A 17,898-nucleotide genomic window follows, 5' to 3' on the forward strand; every position below is an offset into this window, starting at 1 on the left:
AGAACTTTATAAAATATTTTTTACTCATAGTAGCTCAATGTACAGTATACAGTAAAATATTCACTTGGGTCAACACACCACTCTCTTTTCTTTCCTTCTAACTGTTATTTTCAACCCAGTAGAACATGTTTGTAGTCTTCAGGGAGCTGCAATGTAGGAGATAAGCACACGTGTGGAATTAAATGACTGGTCAGTGCAGTACGTTAAGTGCTATGGGAGAAATGCTACCCAGAGAGAAAGGATACTGAGATGTGAAATGGTTACATATTTGTGGATGTCTTCACAAATATGTGAACTGGAAATGGTCCTTGAAAATTGAATGGGATTTAGCAAGGCTTATGTGGAGAACAGTTAAGTTCCTTTCTGGATGCTCTAACTATGTATTTGTCATTGACACTTGTCCTTGGCATCAAATTTATCTGTTAAGCAAAGGAAATGCCCTAGGGTTCTTCAGGGTAGAGTGCCTGCAAAAAAATGGTGCAGGTTCTGTTAATTAGTTCATTACATTCCTGTTATGTCTTCGATGTTAAGTGACTTAGTATATCATATTCTAGAATTTATTTTGTGCTTTAGGGTATTTGGAGTTTAAGGTATTATATACTGTAAGCTTTCTCAGTTGTAGGCATGGCTTTACTCCTCTTCATTTTTTTTTTTAAGTATTCATATACCTTTGTGTACCTTAAGTGTGTTTGGTGAAATGATCATTCTTCTAGGTTTCTAGTTGAATTGGGCAGTCTAAATGACACTTTTGTTTCTAGTTGAGCCTAGATTCTTTGATGGCTTTGATACTATTTTAGGAAAAGTTCCATTTTGTTATTTATGATTTTAACAGGAATATTTAAAGCATATTGCTCCTGAAATACCTCTCTTTGTTGCGGTGTTGTTTGAATAAACTACTTGTGTGTTTTCTTTGTTACTCTGAAGTATGAATCCAAAGACTAGTTTATAATGAATTTTCTGAAGTAATCACTAAAGATTGTATGTAAGAGAGACTTTTAATATCAGTTTTCTTAACTGGAATATTTCTGTGGTGCCAGAAACTTTCGAAAGTTTCTGTTATTCAGAGTAGTCTGTGATGCTTATGAAAAAAATGTATTTTTGTTGTATCTTTGAGAGTTTAATTTGGTGCTTTTTGAAACATAAAATACTGAGTTTTAATTGAAAATACACCTTAAATCCCTCTCCCCCCACTTTTGTTATATGTTTACATTCTGTACATTTTTATGAATTGTCACGTTTTACAAAATAAATTGGGACAATCCCTGATTGATGGAGATTAATTGCTTTTTAATTAAGAGATACTTAGCTTGAGTAGACCGTAATTAATAGATTAATTTTCATTGATAGGGTTTTACTTCACTTTTCCCCTGTTGAAGTATTTTGTTGGTTTTTATTATTATTATTATTTTTTTTGCTGTACGCGGGCCTCTCACTGCTGTGGCCTCTCCCGTTGCGGAGCACAGGCTCCGGACGCGCAGGCTCAGCGGCCACGGCTCACGGGCCCAGCCGCTTCGCGGCGCGCGGTGTCTTCCCAGACCAGGGCACGAACCCGTGTCCCCTGCATCGGCAGGCGGACTCTCAACCACTGCGCCACCAGGGAAGCCCCGGTTTTTATTTTTTAAAGTAATATATTGAAACATAAAATTGTTTTGAAATTTAATATTTTATGATACATGTTTCTGTGCCTTATTATATATTTATAACATGCCTTGAGGCAACCTTTTCATGAATAAATTATAATAAGAAATCATAGTCTACTGTTGAGTCAGAATATAAGTTCAGTTTTTTTGTATTTTCTTTGTACTAAGTCTTGGAGGTTCTTTAATTGAGATCTAAAGCTGTGCAGACATTTTTATACTCCAACGGTATCAGTATTTCTTGTTCTAAAGAAGGTTTTTAAATCTTTAAAGGAAATTTTTTTAGACTTGGACATACTGCTGAAACGTTACACAGCTCTGTAACTTAAGTTTTACAGCTTCAGAAACCATCTTTTTTTCTTGAGATTTTTGTGACCTTGTTTCATTTTTTAAAGCATTTTATTTGTTGGAATAAAGATATCTTTTCAAAGAGATCTTTGCTTTATTTTTTGGTCTTGCATTAGTTATCTCTTTAACATGCTATCCCACAATTTATCAACTTAAATGGGATGTGCTAATTTCGAGATGGCTTATATTATTTCCTCTGTTCCTGATCTCCTGTGAGCCCAAGTTTGATTTGCTTTATTCACTGCCCAGTGTTCCACGTGCAGCTTCTGCAGTCGGGCTTGCATTAACATCCTGTGTTCCTTCTGCCCTCTTGCACCTTTCTTAACTTTGATGCACATTTCCAACCATGAGTCTTCTCGCTATCTGCGTTCTTTGTATCTGCTTTGAAGCTGAACAGTTGAAGAGCTGGTTCATTGACTCTGTGCCTTTCTTTCTGTTCTTACGTTAATGGAGGATAGTTCTGAATACAGTTGACCCTTGAACAATGCAAGGTTAGGGGCACTGATCCTCCATACAGTCAAAAATCTGCATATAATTTATAGTCGGCCCTCCATATATGCAGTTCCTCCATAACCGTGGATCATGTAGCACTGCAGTATTTACTGTGGGGAAAAAAATCAATCTGTGTTTAAGTGGACCCATGCATTTCAAACCGATGTTCAAGGGTCAACTGTATGTATATCATTTCTGTTAGGAGCATGGAAACAAAGACTTTGAGTCTGGCGTTTCTCCTGATTCGTAGTGTAGTATTTCTGACTCACAGTATTTCTGTTATATTACTGTTTTAAATTTTTATTTCTAAAGAAAATTTTTTGAGAGAAGTCATTTATGTATCTGACTGTGTGTGCCATATGTTTCTCTACATTTTAGCCTAAAGCACCAAAGGGAAAAAGTGTAGGACAAGAAAAAAAAGTCATCCATCCATACAGTAGAAAAGCGGCTCAAATTACGAGAGAGGCCCACAAACAAGAAAAAAAGGAAAAGTAAGTGTCTTCATTGTTTGTATTATGCATTGGTGAAAAGCCCTTTTATATATTTATTCCTAATCAGTATTCCCTTTCTCTTCCTTTAATAAATGTTTAAGTATGTTCTGTGCACTAAGGTAAAACAGTGAATGAGGATTCAGCTCTTAAAGCTTACCTAAAACAGATATATAAATATAAATGGGTTGTGATGCGGGCAGTGAAGAAAAATTTTAAAGGATTATGGGATACAGAGTGAGGGAGAGGTTCTGTTTTACGTAAGACAGTCGTGGAAGGCTTCTCTGAAGACCTTACATTTGAGCAGAGAGCTGAAAGGTGTGAGGCAGTGAGCCATGCAGACATATATTAGGCAAGTAGGTTAAAGTGCCCATTAGATGTGGAAGACAAGAGATAGAATGGGCAGTTGAGTGTCCTGGGTCTGGGGCTCAGAGGATAGGTTAGGGATGTAGACACAGATTTGGGAGCCATCAGTGTCTAGCTGGAACTCGAAGTCATTAGACTGGATAAGATCACCTACCAATTAAATGAAGATAAGAGAGAGAGAGGAGCGTCAAGGATTGAGTCCAGAGGCCCCTACCATTCAGAAGTTGGAGAAATGGGGAGGCTCTGACAAGCAAGCCTGAGAAAGAGGGAAAAAAAGATAGCGTTTCAAAGAGAAAACACTGATCAACCTGTGTCATTTGTTGGATTAACGCTGAGAATTGATTTAGTAATTTGATTTAGTAAAATGGAGAGCACTGTATATATATGTGTTTTCTTGCATTGTTTTCTTAGTTGTTGCTCTGGAAATTTCAATTCACATCTTAAAACTGAAAACAACCTAGTTCAGGTTAATGTGAAGTTAATTTCAATGCTATAGAAAAAACTTGCTCCACTATAGCTCCATGACCCCTTTCTTTGTACTATTATTGTCATATAAGTTACATCTTTATATACCGTAAGCTTATAATTTCATAATTATCATTTTTATGCAGTTATCATAAGTTAGGACAAGAAAAGTGTTACAAACAAAAATACATTTATACTGTCTTTTCTATTTATTTACCTATGTAATTACCTTTTTTCATTGGTGCTCCTTATTTTTTCATGTGGATTCAAATTACTATTTACTGTCCTTTCATTTTGGCCAGAAGGACTCCCTTTAGTGTTTCTCATAAGGCAGGTCTGAAAATGACAAGATTCTCTCATTTTTGTTTATCCGAGAACGTCTTTAATTTTTCTTTCATTTCTGTAGACTGTGCTTCATTTTGCAGTTCCACTGTGTATAGAATTCTTGGTTCATAGTCTTCCTATTCAACACTTGGAAGTCACCCCTTGGCCTTTGGCCTCCAGGGTTCTGATTAGGAGTCAGCTGTTAATCTTATTGAGGATCCCTTGTATGTGATGAGCCACTTTTCTCCTGATCTTTCAAGATATCCTCCTTGACTGTCAGTAGTTTGACAATGATAAGCCTAGGTGTGGATCTCTGAGTTCATCCACCATGAAGTTTGTTAAGCTTCTGAGGCATGTAGGTTAATGTTTTTCATCGAATTGGGAAGTTTGGGGCCATTATTTTTTCAAATATCCTTTTGGTCCTCTCTCTCCTCTCCTGTGACTCCCATTATGCATATGTTGTATGTTTCTGAAAGTGTGTCCCCTTTCTGTTGCTCAGATCGGATAATTTCAACTGACTTGTTCTGATATTTGCTTGTCTTTGTCCATAGGTCCAACCCTCTGGACTGCCTCAGGAACAGTTTCTATTGTATGCTATTTTTAACCCCTGAGTATGGGCCCTACTTTCCTGTTTGTTCGTGGGTCTCCTAATTTTTTGTACTTTTTTGTTCAAAACTGGACATTTTAAGCAGTTTGACAATCTTGTTAATCAGACATGCCCTACCCCCAACCTCAGTCAGGTTTGCTGTTGTTGTGTTGTTGCTGTTTGCTTTGTGACTTTCCTGGACTAATTTTGTAAAGCCTTTTTGTTGTGTGTGGCCTTTGCAGTTTCTGTTGAGTTAGTGGTCAGCTAATGTTCGGACAGGGATTTCTTTAATTGCCTTTAACCAATGAGTCAGCCTTTATTGAGGGGCTATGTTAGTCTGTTGGATATGCTTTCAGTGCTCCAGTAGGCAGTTTATAGACTTCATTTCTCATTTGCACAGAGCCTCAGGGTTACCCAGAGGTGAGAGAGTAGGACCTTCTCAGATCCTCCTTTGGTACAAACACAGTCCTGAATGTACATATATCATTCTAGATTCCCAGGAGTATGTTGGAGCTAGCTTTTCAAAGCCCTCTATGGGCCTTCCATTCCTTAATTTTTCCTTTTAAATTTTTTTGGTCAGCCTTTTGTTAGCCCCCAACTGGTAATATCACTCAGGCAGGTGCTGTGTTAGAGAGCTGCTGCTGATTGTTTCTGAGAAGCAACCTGGGGATAGGGCTGCTTCCACAGAGTTAGCTCTGAGTTAGATGAACTAAAGTAATTCTGAGAACGGAGCTGTTCAGTCTGCTGCTGGTTGGGTCAGATGGTGACAACTCTCAAGATGAAGCTTTTGGGGAATTCCAAACCCAATCTGTTCTAGTGGCTGCTGGGAGGATGGCTTTTAACAACTACCGTAAGTTGCTAGTCTATTGGTTTTCAAGTCTACTGCAGAGCTGGGAAGAGGGGGATGGGATTAAAACACCACAGAGATTACTCTTCTTACTGAGATTGGGTCGTTTTTCTTGAGTAAATAAATGGACCTTGGATTGTTGTAAGACTGGTTAATTTTTATACTTTTGAAAAGGTTGATTTTGACCAGTTTTATCAGTGTTCTCTTGCTTTTATGGAGGAGTAGATTTTTTTAAGTTCTTATTCTGCCATTCTGAAAATTGGCCTATATTCTTGATGTGAAGAATTCATAGGAAAATTTTCTTCTTAGGAAAATTAAATATGTGTATGCTGCCCCTTCTTTTCTCCCCTTCCTATCCCTTAGCCACCCTTCTCTGATCAGCATCCCGCACTGTAGTTTGCCTATTTTCCCTCCGTCTGTGGGCTCTGAGAGTCCCCAGGAACTGCTATGGGATCAAATTTAAAAATTCCTTAAAATGAAGTTACGAAATCAAAATAGAAATCATCATTTAGATTATTTTAGAATAGCCTTAGCACTTTTTTGGGGGGGGTGGGGTTTGGAATATAAAGAGTACATCTTCATCTTATTTTATTTATTTATTTATTGGAGTAAAATTGCTTTACAATGTCGTGTTAGTTTCTGCTGTACAATGAAGTGAATCAACTATATGTATACATGTATCCCCTCCCTCTTGGACCTCCCTCCTCCCCTTCCACCAACATCTAGGTCATCACATAGCACCGAGCTGAGCTCCCTGTGCTATACAGCAGGTTCCGCTAGCTATCTGTTTTACAGATGGTAGTGTATTTATGTCAAACCTAATCTCCCAGTTCGTCCCACCCTCCCTTTCCCCTAATGTGTCCACATGTCCATTCTCTACGTCTCTGTCTCTATTCTTGCCCTACAGATAGGTTCACCTGTACCATTTTTCTAGAATCCACACATATGCGTTAATGTATGATATTTGTTTTTCTCTTTCTGGTTTACTTCACTCTCTATGACAGACTCTGGGTCCATCCACATCTCTACAAATGACCCAATTTCATTCCTATTTATGGCTGAGTAATATTCCATTGTATATATGTACCACATCTTCTTTATCCATTCATGTATCATTGGACATTTAGGTTGTTTCCATGTCCTGGCTATTGTAATTAGTGCTGCAGTGAACATTGGGGTACGTGTGTCCTTTTGAATTACGGTTTTCTCAGGGTATATTCCCAGTAGTGGGATTGCCTGGTCATATGGTAGTTCTATTTTTAGTTTTTAAGGAACCTTCATACTATTCTCCATAGTGGCTACATCAATTTACATTCCCACCAACAGTGCAAAAGGGTTCCCTTTTCTCCATACCCTCTCCAACATTTATTGCTTACAGAGTTTTTGATGATGGCCATTCTGACCGGTGTGAGGTGATAACCTCATTGTAGTTTTGATTTGCATTTCTCTAAATTAATTAGTGATGTTGAGCATCTTTTCATATGCATCTTGGCTGTCTGTATGTCTTCTTTGGTGAAATGTCTATTTAGGTCTTCCACCCATGTTTTAATTGGTTTTTTTTTTTTGATATTGAGCTCCGTGAGCTGTTTGTATATTGTGGAGATTAATCCTTTGTCCGTTGCTTCATTTGCAAATATTTTTTCGCAGCCTTAGCATTTTAATGAATGCTACATACATTCGCATACTAGCTGATAGAACCCAGCACTTTCATTGTTATATATTGATTCCTTGGCCAAGGCCAGTAGGGGTTAGCTGCTTTATAGTGATTTGGCTAGAAGTTTTCTTGAAAAGAATAGTCAAGTGCTGGGCTTCCCTGGTGGCGCAGCGGTTGAGAGTCCGCCTGCCGATGCAGGGGACGCGGGTATGTGCCCTGGTCCAGGAGGATCCCACATGCCGTGGAGTGGCTGGGCCCGTGAGCCATGGCCGCTGAGCCTGCGCGTCCGGAGCCTGTGCTCCGTGGCGGGAGAGGCCACAACAGTGAGAGGCCTGCGTACTGCAAAAAAAAACACAAAAAACAAAACAAAAAAAAGAATAGTCAAGTGCTATGATAGTATACTCGAATTTTCTTTCTTTTTTTGTAAGGGAGGGTCTTTTTTTGTAATTAAGGGTTATTAGAATAATATTGTTTTAAAACAGTAGTTTTCAAACATCAGTTATCTATGTATCACTTTCATGAATTTTTTGTTTTTTTAACATGTTTATTGGAGTATAATTGCTTTACATTGTTGTGTTAGTTTCTGCTGTATAATAAAGTGAATCAGCTTTACGTATACTTATATCCCCCTGTGCCCTCCCTCTTGCATCTTCCTCCCACCCTCCCTATACCACCCCTCTAGGTGGTCACAAAGCACTGAGCTGATCTCCCTGTGCTATGTGGCTGCTTCCCACTAGCTATCTGTTTTACATTTGGTAGTGTATATATGTCAGTGCTTCTCTCTCACTTCGTCCCAGCTTACCTTCCCCCCCCCGTGTCCTTAAGTCCCTTCTCTATGTCTGCGTCTTTATTCCTGTCCTGCCCCTAGGTTCTTCAGAACCATTTTTTTTTACATTCCATATATATGTGTTAGCATATTGTATTTGTTTTTCTCTATCTCACTTGCTTCACTCTGTATGACAGATTCTGCGTCCATCCACCTCACTACAAATAACTCAGCTTCATTCCTTTTTATAGCTGAGTAATATTCCATTGTATATATGTGCCACATCTTTATCCATTCATCTGTCGATGGACACTTAGGTTGCTTCCATGTCCTGGCTATTGTAAACAGAGCTGCAATGAACATTGTGGTACATGACTCTTTTTGAATTATGGTTTTCTCAGGGTATATGCCCAGTAGTGGGATTGCTGGGTCGTATGGTAGTTCTATTTTTAGTTATTTAAGGAGCCTCCGTACTGTTCTCCATAGTGGCTGTATCAGTTTACATTCCTACCAACAGTGCAAGAGGATTCTCTTATCTCCACACCCTCTCCAGCATTTATTGTTTCTAGATTTTTTGATGATGGTCATTCTGACCAGTGTGAGGTGATACCTCCTTGTAGTTTTCATTTGCATTTCTCTAATGATTAGTGATGTTGAGCATCCTTTCATGTGTTTGTTGGCAATCTATATATCTTCTTTGGAGAAATGTCTATTTAGGTCTTCAGCCCATTTTTGGATTGGGTTGTTTGTTATTTTGATATTGAGCTGCATGATCTGCTTGTAAATTTTGGAGATTAATCCTTTGTCAGTTGCTTCATTTGCAAATATTTTCTCCCATTCGGAGGGTTGTCTTTTCGTCTTGTTTAAGGTTTCTTTTGCTGTGCAAAAGCTTTTAAGTTTCATTAGGTCCCTTTTGTTTTTATTTCCATTTCTCTAGGAGGTGGGTCAAAAAGGATCTTGCTGTAATTTATGTCATAGAGTGTTCTGCCTATGTTTTCCTCTAAGAGGTTTATAGTGTCTGGCCTTACATTTAGGTCTTTAGTCCATTTTGAGTTTATTTTTTTGTATGGTGTTAGGGAGTGTTCTATTTTCATTCTTTCACATGTAGCTGTCCAGTTTTCCCAGCACCACTTATTAAAGAGGCTGTCTTTTCTCCATTTTATATTCTTGCCTCCTTTATCAAAGATAAGGTGACCATATGTGCATGGGTTTATCTCTGGGCTTTCTCTCCTGTTCTATTGATCTGTATTTCTGTTTTTGTGCCAGTACCATACTGTTTTGATTACTGTAGCTTTGTAGTATAGTCTGAAGTCAGGGAGGCTGATTCCTCCAACTGCATTTTTCTTTCTCAAGATTGCTTTGGCTATTTGGGGTCTTTTGTGTTTCTATACAAATTGTGAAATTTTTTGTTCTAGTTCTGTGAAAAATGCCAGTGGTAGTTTGATAGGTATTGCATTGAATCTGCAGATTACTTTGGGTAGTATAGTCATTTTCACAATGTTGATTTTTTCCTATCCAAACATGGTATATCTCTCCATATCGTTGTATCATCTTTAATTTCTTTCATCAGTGTTTTATATTTTTCTGCATATAGGTCTTTTGTCTCCTTAGGTAGGTTTATTCCTAGGTATTTTTTATTTTTCTTGCAGTGGTAAATGGGAGTGTTTTCTTAATTTCTCTTTCAGATTTTTCATCATTAGTGTATAGGAATGCAAGAGATTTGTGTGCGTTAATTTTGTATCCTGCTACTTGACCAAATTCACTGATTAGTTCTAGTAGTTTTCTGGTAGCATCTTTAGGATTTTCTATGTATAGTATCATGTCATCTGCCAACGGTGACAGTTTTACTTCTTTTCCGATTTTGGATTCCTTTTATTTCTTCTCTGATTGCTGTGGCTAAAACTTCCAAAACTATGTTGAATAATAGTGGTGAGAGTGGGCAACCTTGTCTTGTTCCTGATCTTAGTGGAAATGGTTTCATTTTTCACCATTGAGAACTATGTTGGCTGTGGGTTTATCATATATGGGCTTTATTATGTTGAGGTAAGTTCCCTCTATGCCTACTTTCTGCAGGGTTTTTATCATAAACGGGTGTTGAATTTTGTCAAAAGGTTTTTCTGCATCTATTGAGATTATCATATGTTTTTTTTCCTTCACTTTGTTAATATAGTGTATCACATTGATTGATTTGCGTATACTGAAGAATCCTTGAATTTCTAGGATAAACCCCACTTGATCATGGTGTATGATTCTTTTAATGTGCTGTTGGATTCTGTTTGCTAGTATTTTGTTGAGGATTTTTGCATCTATGTTCATCAGTGATATTGGCCTGTAGTTTTCTTTTTTTGTGTCATCTTTGTCTGGTTTTGGTATCAGGGTGATGGTGGCCTCGTAGAATGAGTTTGGGAGTGTTCCTCCTTTGGCTATATTTTGGAAGAGTTAGAGAAGGATAGGTGTTAGCTCTTCTCTAAACGTTTGATAGAATTCACCTGTGAAGCCATCGGGTCCTGGGCTTTTGTTTGTTGGAAGATTTTTAATCACAGGTTCGATTTCAGTGCTTGTGATTGGTCTGTTTATATTTTCTATTTCTTCCTGGTTCAGCCTCAGCAGGTTGTGCTTTTTTAAGAGTTTGTCCATTTCTTCCAGGTTGTCCATTTTATTGGCATATAGTTGCTTGTAGTAATCTCTCATGATCCTTTGTAATTCTGCAGTGTCAGTTGTTACTTCTTTTTCATTTCTAATTCTGTTGATTTGAGTTTTCTCCCTTTTTATCTTGATGAGTCTGGCTGATGGTTTGTCAATTTTGTTTGTTTCCACAAAGAACCAGCCTTTAGTTTTATTGATCTTTGTGGTTGTTTCCTTCACTTCTTTTCCTTTATTTCTGATCTGATCTTTATGATTTCTTTCCTTCTGCTAACTTTTGGGTGTTTTTGTTCTTCTTTCTCTGATTGCTTTAGGTGTAAGCTGAGGTTGTTTATTTGAGATTTTTCTTGTTTCTTGAGGTAGGATTGTATTGCTGTAAACTTCCCTCTTAGAACTGCTGTTGCTACATCCCATAGGTTTTGGGTCCTCGTGTTTTTTCATTGTCATTTGTTTCTAGGTATTTTGTTTGTTTGTTTGTTTTGCGGTACGCGGGCCTCTCACTGTTGTGGCCTCTCCTGTTGGCGGAGCACAGGCTCCGGACGCGCAGGCTCAGTGGCCATGTCTCACGGCCCCAGCCGCTCTGCGGCATGTGGGATCTTCCCGGACTGGGGCACGAACCCGTGTCCCCTGCCGTGACAGGCAGACTCTCAACCACTGCGCCACCAGGGAAGCCTAAATGTTTACAATTGTTACATTTTCTTCTTGGATTGATCCCTTGATCATTATGTAGTGTCCTTTTTTGTCTCTTGTAATAGTCTTTATTTTAAAGTCTATTTTGTCTGATATGAGAATGGCTACTCCAGCTTTCTTTTGATTTCCATTTGCATGGAATATGTATTACCATCCCCTCACTTTCAGTCTGTATGTGTCCCTAGATCTGAAGTGGGTCTCTTGTAGACAGCATATATATGGGTCTTGTTTTTGTATCCATTCAGCCAGTCTGTGTCTTTTGGTTGGAGTATTTAATCTGTTTACATTCAAGGTAATTATCGATATGTATGTTCCTAGTACCATTTTCTTAATTGTTTTGGGTTTGTTATTGTAGGTCTTTTCCTTCTTTTTTTTTTTCTGCCTAGACAAGTTTCTTTAACATTTGTTGTAAAGCTGGTTTGGTGGTGCTGCATTCTCTTAGCTTTTGCTTGTCAGTAAAGGTTTTAATTTCTACATCGCATCTGAATGAGATCCCTGCTAGGTAGAGTAATCTTGGTTGTAGGTTTTTCCCTTTCATCACTTTAAATATTTCCTGCCACTCCCTTCTCGCTTGCAGAGTTTCTGCTGAAAGATCAGCTGTTCTCCTTATAGGGATTGCCTTGTATGTTATTTGTTTTTCCCTTGCTGCTTTTAATATTTTTTCTTTGTATTTAATTTTTGATAGTTTGATTAGTGTTTTGGCGTTTCTCTCCTTGGATTTATCCTGTATGGGACTCTCTGTGCTTCCTGGACTTGATTGCCTGTTTCCTTTCCCATATTAGGGAAGTTTTCAACTATAATCTCTTCAGATATTTTCTCATTCCCTTTCTTTTTCTCTTCTTCTTCTGGGACCCCTATAATTCAAATGTTGGTGCATTTAATGTTGTCCCAGAGGTCTCTGAGACTGTCTTCAATTCTTTTCATTCTTTTTTCTTTATTCTGCTCTGCGGTTGTTAGTTTTACTATTTTATCTTCCAGGTCAGTTATCTGTTCTTTTGCCTCGGTTATTCTGCTGTTGATTCCTTCTAGAGAATTTTTAATTTCATTTATTGTGTTGTTCATCATTGTTTGTTTTCTCTTTAGTTCTAGGTCCTTGTTAAACATTTGTTGTATTTTCTCTGTTCTGTTTCCACAATTTTGGATCATCTTTACTATCATTACTCTGAATTCTTTTTCAGGTAGACTTCCTATTTCCTCTTGTTTGGTCTGGTGGGTTTTCACCTTGCTCCTTCATCTGCTGTGTGTTTTTCTGTCTTCTCATTTTGCTTAACTTACTCTGTTTAGGGTCTCCTTTTTGCAGCCTGCAGGTTCGTAGTTCCCATTGTTTTTGGTGTCTGCCCCCAGTGGCCAAGGTTGGTTCAGTTGGTTGTGTAGGCTTCCTTGTGGAGGGGACTGGTGCCTGTGTTCTGGTGGATGAGGCTGTATCTTGTCTTCCTGGTGGGCAGAACCCTGTCTGGTGGTGTGTTTTGGGGTGTCTGTGACCTTACTATGATTTTAGGCAGCCTCTCTGCTAATGGGTGGGGTTGTGTTCCTGTCTTGCTAGTTGTTTGGCGTAGGGTGCCCAGCACTGGAGCTTGCTGGTCATTGAGTGGAGCTGGATCTTAGCATTGAGACATAGATCTCTGGGAGAGCTCTTGCCAGTTGATATTATGTGGTGCTGGGAGGTCTCTTGTGGACCAGTGTCCTGAGCTTGGCTCTCCCATCTCCGAGGCTCAGGCCTGTCAGCTGGCTGGAGCACCAAGATCCTGTGAGCTACACAGCTTAGAGAAAGGGAGAGAAAAAAAAGAAAGAAAGGAAAAAAATAAGTAAAATAAATAAAATAAAGTTATTAAAATAAAAAAATAATATTAAAATAATAAAATTAATAAAATAATAAAAAGTAGAGCATCGAAACCAATAAACAAATCCACCAGCGATAACAAGTGCTAAAAACGAAACTAAGATAAAAACATAAAAATCAGAAACTGATCAGTCACTTACAGCAAACCCCAGGTCTACAGTTGCTCCCAAAGTCCACCTCCTCAATTTTGGGCTGATTCGTTTTCTATTCAGGTATTCCACAGATGCAAGGTACATCAAGTTGTTGGTGGAAATTTAATCTGCTGCTCCTGGGGCTGCTGGGAGAAATTTCCCTTTCTCTTTGTTGTTTGCACAGCTCCTGGGGTTCAGCTTTGGGTTTGGCCCCGCCTCTGCGTTTAAGCCGCCCTCTGGCATCTGTTCTTCGCTCAGACAGGAGGGGTTTAAAGGAGTGGCTGATTCGGGGGCTCTGGCTCACTCAGGCCTGGGAGAGGGAGGGGCAAGGAATGTGGGGTGAGCCTGTGGCAGCAGAGGCCAGGATGATGTTGCAACAGCCTGAGCTGTGCTGTGTTTTCTCTTGGGGAAGTTGTCCCTGGATCACGGGACCCTGGCTGTGGTAGGCTACACAGGCTCCCTGGAGGGGAGGTGTGGATAGTGACCTGTGCTTGCACACAGGCTTCTTGTCTGCGGCAGCAATCTTAGCGTCTTATGCCCGTTTCTGGTGTCCACACTGATAGCCGTGGCTGATGCCCATCTCTGGAGGTCACTTAGGCGGTGTTCTGAATCCCCTCTCCTCATGCACCCTGAAACAATGGTCTCTTGCCTCTTCGGCAGCTCCAGATATTTTCCCGGACTCCCTCCCGGCTAGCCGTGGCACACTAACCCCTTCAGGCTGTGTTCACGCAGCGAACCCCAGTCCTCTCCCTGGGATCTGACCTCCGAAGCCTGAGCCTCAGCTCCCAGCCCCCGCCCGCCCCGGCGGGTGAGCAGACAAGCCTCTCGGGCTGGTGAGCGCCGGTCGGCACTGATCCTCTGTGCGGGAATCTCCCCGCTTTGCCCTCCGCACCCCTGTGGCTGCGCCGTCCTCCGCGTCTCCGAAGCTCCCCCTCCGCCACCCGCAGTCTCTGCCCGCGAAGGGGCTCCTAGTGTGTGGAAACTTTTCCTCCTTCACAGCTCCCTCCCACTGGTGCAGGTCCCGTCCCTATCCTTTTGTCTCTGTGTTTTTTTTTGCCCTAGCCAGGTACGTGGGGAGTTTCTTGCCTTTTGGGAGGTCTGAGGTCTTCTGCCAGCGTTCAGTAGGTGTTCTGTAGGAGTTGTTCCACATGCAGATGTATTTTTGATGTATCTGTGGGGAGGAAGGTGATCTCCGCGTCTTACTCCTCTGCCATCTTAAAGGTCCTCCCTTTTCTGTATCTTTTTGACATGATATACTACTTACATGATTTTGCTATCACCTATATCAGTATTTCACAAACTTTGGTATACATGAGATGCACCTGTAAGGTGTATTAAAATAGATTTTTGGGCCTCATTCCTAGAGGTTTCCATTCAGAAAGTCTGGGACAGGGCCAAGATGTTGCATTTCTGACAAGTTTCCAGTAATATTGATGCTGTTGCTGCTGGTTCAGGCATTGATGTATAGTATTCTTTAATTATATTCTTTAAAAATAATTTTCCCTCAAATACTGTTTTTAAAGGAGACATTTTATCTCTGTTAAAACCAAGTAGATACTATTGTCTTCCCTGAGTGGTTTGAGCTTGAGGCATGTTTGCTTATTTTTGGGGGAAAGATTTGGCAAAGGTTGGAAGACTTGTAAAATGAACTGACATTAAACTAAGATTTCTCCTTAATGTAATCGGAAAGGGTGCAAAGAAAATGACGGGAAAAGTAACTTGCTTACCATTTGATTAAAGATTATTTAATTCTGTGTATATGAACTACCTAAAATTACCTTGCATAGTACCAGTGGTATTATATACATGCAGTATTTTCGGAAATAACGCTTTAGAATATGATTAAGTACTTCAGTTCACTGTAAATACTTGTGACGTTTATATGTTGTTAGTTATATTCAGGATCTTATGCACTGATTTAATGTTGATTTACAGTCAGCATTACAGAAAAATTATGTAAGGGTAAAGCAGAACAACATGCTAATCTCATATATAAAACTTGTCCTAAAGAAGTTCTGTTGTTGGCCAAGGTTCTATTTTAATAGTACAGAGTTGAACAATATTTAATTTTTTGTGCTTGGGTGATGTTTTAAACAGGCTGAGCTTTCTCTTTTTTCTTAATTTATTTTAAAGAAGTCATCAGTGTAACAGTCATGGCCCCAGAAGCAAACAAATGCACAGTTTTAATAGTGTCTAACATTTTATGAAACAGGCTTACACTTGTCATGACTAGCAGCATCAGTGACCGTGAGTCCTGTTCAGTTAAGTGGGAGCGTGGTCACAAATAGCATCTTGAAATGCAGCTCATCTCCCTGCCTTAGAGCAGTACTTCCAGCAAGACAGAAATGGAGAATTGCATATTTTCAAAAGATGGCTGGTGACAAGATACTCAGACTATAGTGGCAGCTGTAAGCAAGATGATAGAAGAGGTACCAACAGGACTTGCCTTGAACGTCAGGTGCCTGTGATGTCTTGGAAAGAAATAGCAGTTAGCAGGTACTGCTTTACTCAGCAGCTTGAAACAAAAACAGTTCCTCTGTCAGGAATCCCAGAGCCACTTAACTGGGTGCTTTGGGCTCAGGGCCTCTCGCAAGGTTACAGTCAAGGTGTTGGCTGGGGCCGCATCATTGCAGGGCTTGATAGGGAGAGGTTTTGCTTCCAGGCTATTTACATGGTGGTCGACAGACCTGTTGTGGCAGCTGTTGGCTGGAGACATCAGTTCCCTACCACGTGAGCTACTCACCACGTGAGCTACTCACCACATGAGCTACTCACCACGTGAGCTGCTCACCACGTGGCAGCATGTGTCCTCCAGAGCAAAGGCTCTGAGATAGAGCGAGAGGGGGTGACAGTTCCAGCAAGATGCCTGCAGGGTGCTTCATGACAGCCACCACCGACGGCCTTCAGTGCTGGTGAAGAAGGCGAAGGAAATGGTGGGGCATTGGTGTCACATGGTCTGGATCGGAAGGAGCCCCGAGCCGGGAAGGTGACGCGCCCTTCACCCAGCCCGCGTCCCCAGGGCCGACCCCCAGCTCAGGCTCTGGGGCCTGCTGCCAGTCCTCCGCCTTCCCCACCCTGTGGGCCCCCCTGGGCTGGGATCCCCTTTGCCCCTCTCTACAGCTCTCTTCAAGAAGGGCCCTTTGTCCTTCTCCACCCCGTGCCCCGTTCCCACCGTGCTTTGAAGACTGTGCTGGTGAGAAGAGGCCCAGGTGGGAGGCAGTCAGCAGGGTCTTCCAAGCGCCTGTACCCCCTACCGCCCGACACACACAGCTTCCCAGTGAGTGGCTGTGGGGGAAAGAGGTGCGGCCGGCCCAGTTCTTACTCCAGCATCAGCTCCACCTACTGCAGAAGCAGGGGTTAGCCTTGCCCAGCTTTTAGGGACTTTGGTGGGGAAAAGAGCTTTCAAGAGAGGAGGGTGATTTTAGAGAGGGATGACAGTGAGCCCTGGGAGAGTGGCAGGGAAGAGGAGGGGTGGCCGCCTGTCTCCCTCCCCTACCTCCCCCCGAATGGAGGGCGGAGCAGTTAGAAGGGAGGGAGTCCGTTGCCGCTCAGCCTCAGAATAAAGGCGCCGTTTACTGGCTCAGTTTAAAAAAGAAAAGAGAAGACAACGTCATTTCTAAGTGACATCCATCACTGTTGGACTGTTTTATTTGTTAGAAAAGAGTCATTAGGTCCAGCCACACTCAGGGAGGAGAGGGGCGTGAGTATCAAACCAGCAAGGATCGGCAGTGGGGACCATCTTGGATATGACCACGTCCTGGTAATGCCTGCCTGCCGAAGGTACTTGGTGTTACAAGGAGGAAGGGTAGCCAGGCAGCCGGAGGGTCTGGTCTCTGTTCTTTAACAGAGAATCCAGGGTTCTTTGTGCTACTTCCTAAGATTTATTTTTAGGGAGTGAGAGAGGTGGGGGAGGATATTGTTAGGGCGTAGAGCTGCGGGATTCGTCAGGTAGACTCTTAGAGGTGGAGTCTGATTACCTGAAGATACTGCACGTGTGGTAGCAGCACAGAGTAGAGCCAAACGCTCTTCATCTTGAGCATTTGAATGCTCTGGTTTAGGACTGTATGAAATACTGCTTCTGTTCCTATTCATAGAAACTAGTGTGGTTTGAAGACTAGCACATTTCAAGTGGTGCACAGTTTATAGGCAGCAAAGAGTTATTCTGTATCATGCTTTTAGCTTTATTTTATGACTTCTCTTGTAGTGACATCTTGTTGCTGTGTACAACTCACATATTTTGTCCCATTGGGTATGTAGCAAAGAACTCTAGATAGCAAATGAAGGTTATTTAATATGGAAAATCAACAGGGAGAAGCTAAGCGTAATGGGTAAGAATCTAGGAAACAGCTGTTTTTGAGAATCAGTCTCAGATTTCTCTTCTTTTCTTCATCCCAGCTCCACCCCACTGTAGTTCAGGCCCCCAGTGTGTTCATTCAGAACTGTAGCAAACTTGACTTCTAACTAGACTCTTCCCTGCAGTATAAATAAGATACGACAAAGCAGACATATTTGAAGTGTGGCCCCCAGTGCGTTCATTCAGAACTGTAGCAAACTTGACTTCTAACTAGACTCTTCCCTGCGGTATAAATAAGATACGACAAAGCAGACATATTTGAAGTGT

At 41.0% G+C, this 17,898-nt stretch overlaps 1 protein-coding gene across 7 annotated transcripts in view; it reads left to right on the plus strand.

Annotated features, from left to right (window-relative positions):
• TMA16 (translation machinery associated 16 homolog) overlaps positions 1–17,898 on the plus strand; it is a 62,880-nt gene that overhangs the window by 3,683 nt on the left and 41,299 nt on the right. For all 7 annotated transcript variants that reach the window (XR_003795451.1, XR_003795450.1, XR_003795452.1 and 4 more), the window contains exon 2: positions 2,856–2,968. Coding sequence is in view for 4 of the 7 variants with exons in the window: in XM_029234570.1 (XP_029090403.1) it covers positions 2,856–2,968 (113 nt within the window). In the remaining 3 variants the exon portion in view is untranslated. The remainder of the gene's footprint in view (positions 1–2,855; positions 2,969–17,898) is intronic.

The sequence above is a fragment of the Monodon monoceros genome, unplaced genomic scaffold (genome assembly GCF_005190385.1).
Source record: "Monodon monoceros isolate NGI ecotype Baffin Bay Population unplaced genomic scaffold, NGI_Narwhal_1 Super_Scaffold_20, whole genome shotgun sequence".
In the NCBI taxonomy this organism is placed as follows: Eukaryota; Metazoa; Chordata; class Mammalia; order Artiodactyla; family Monodontidae; genus Monodon; species Monodon monoceros.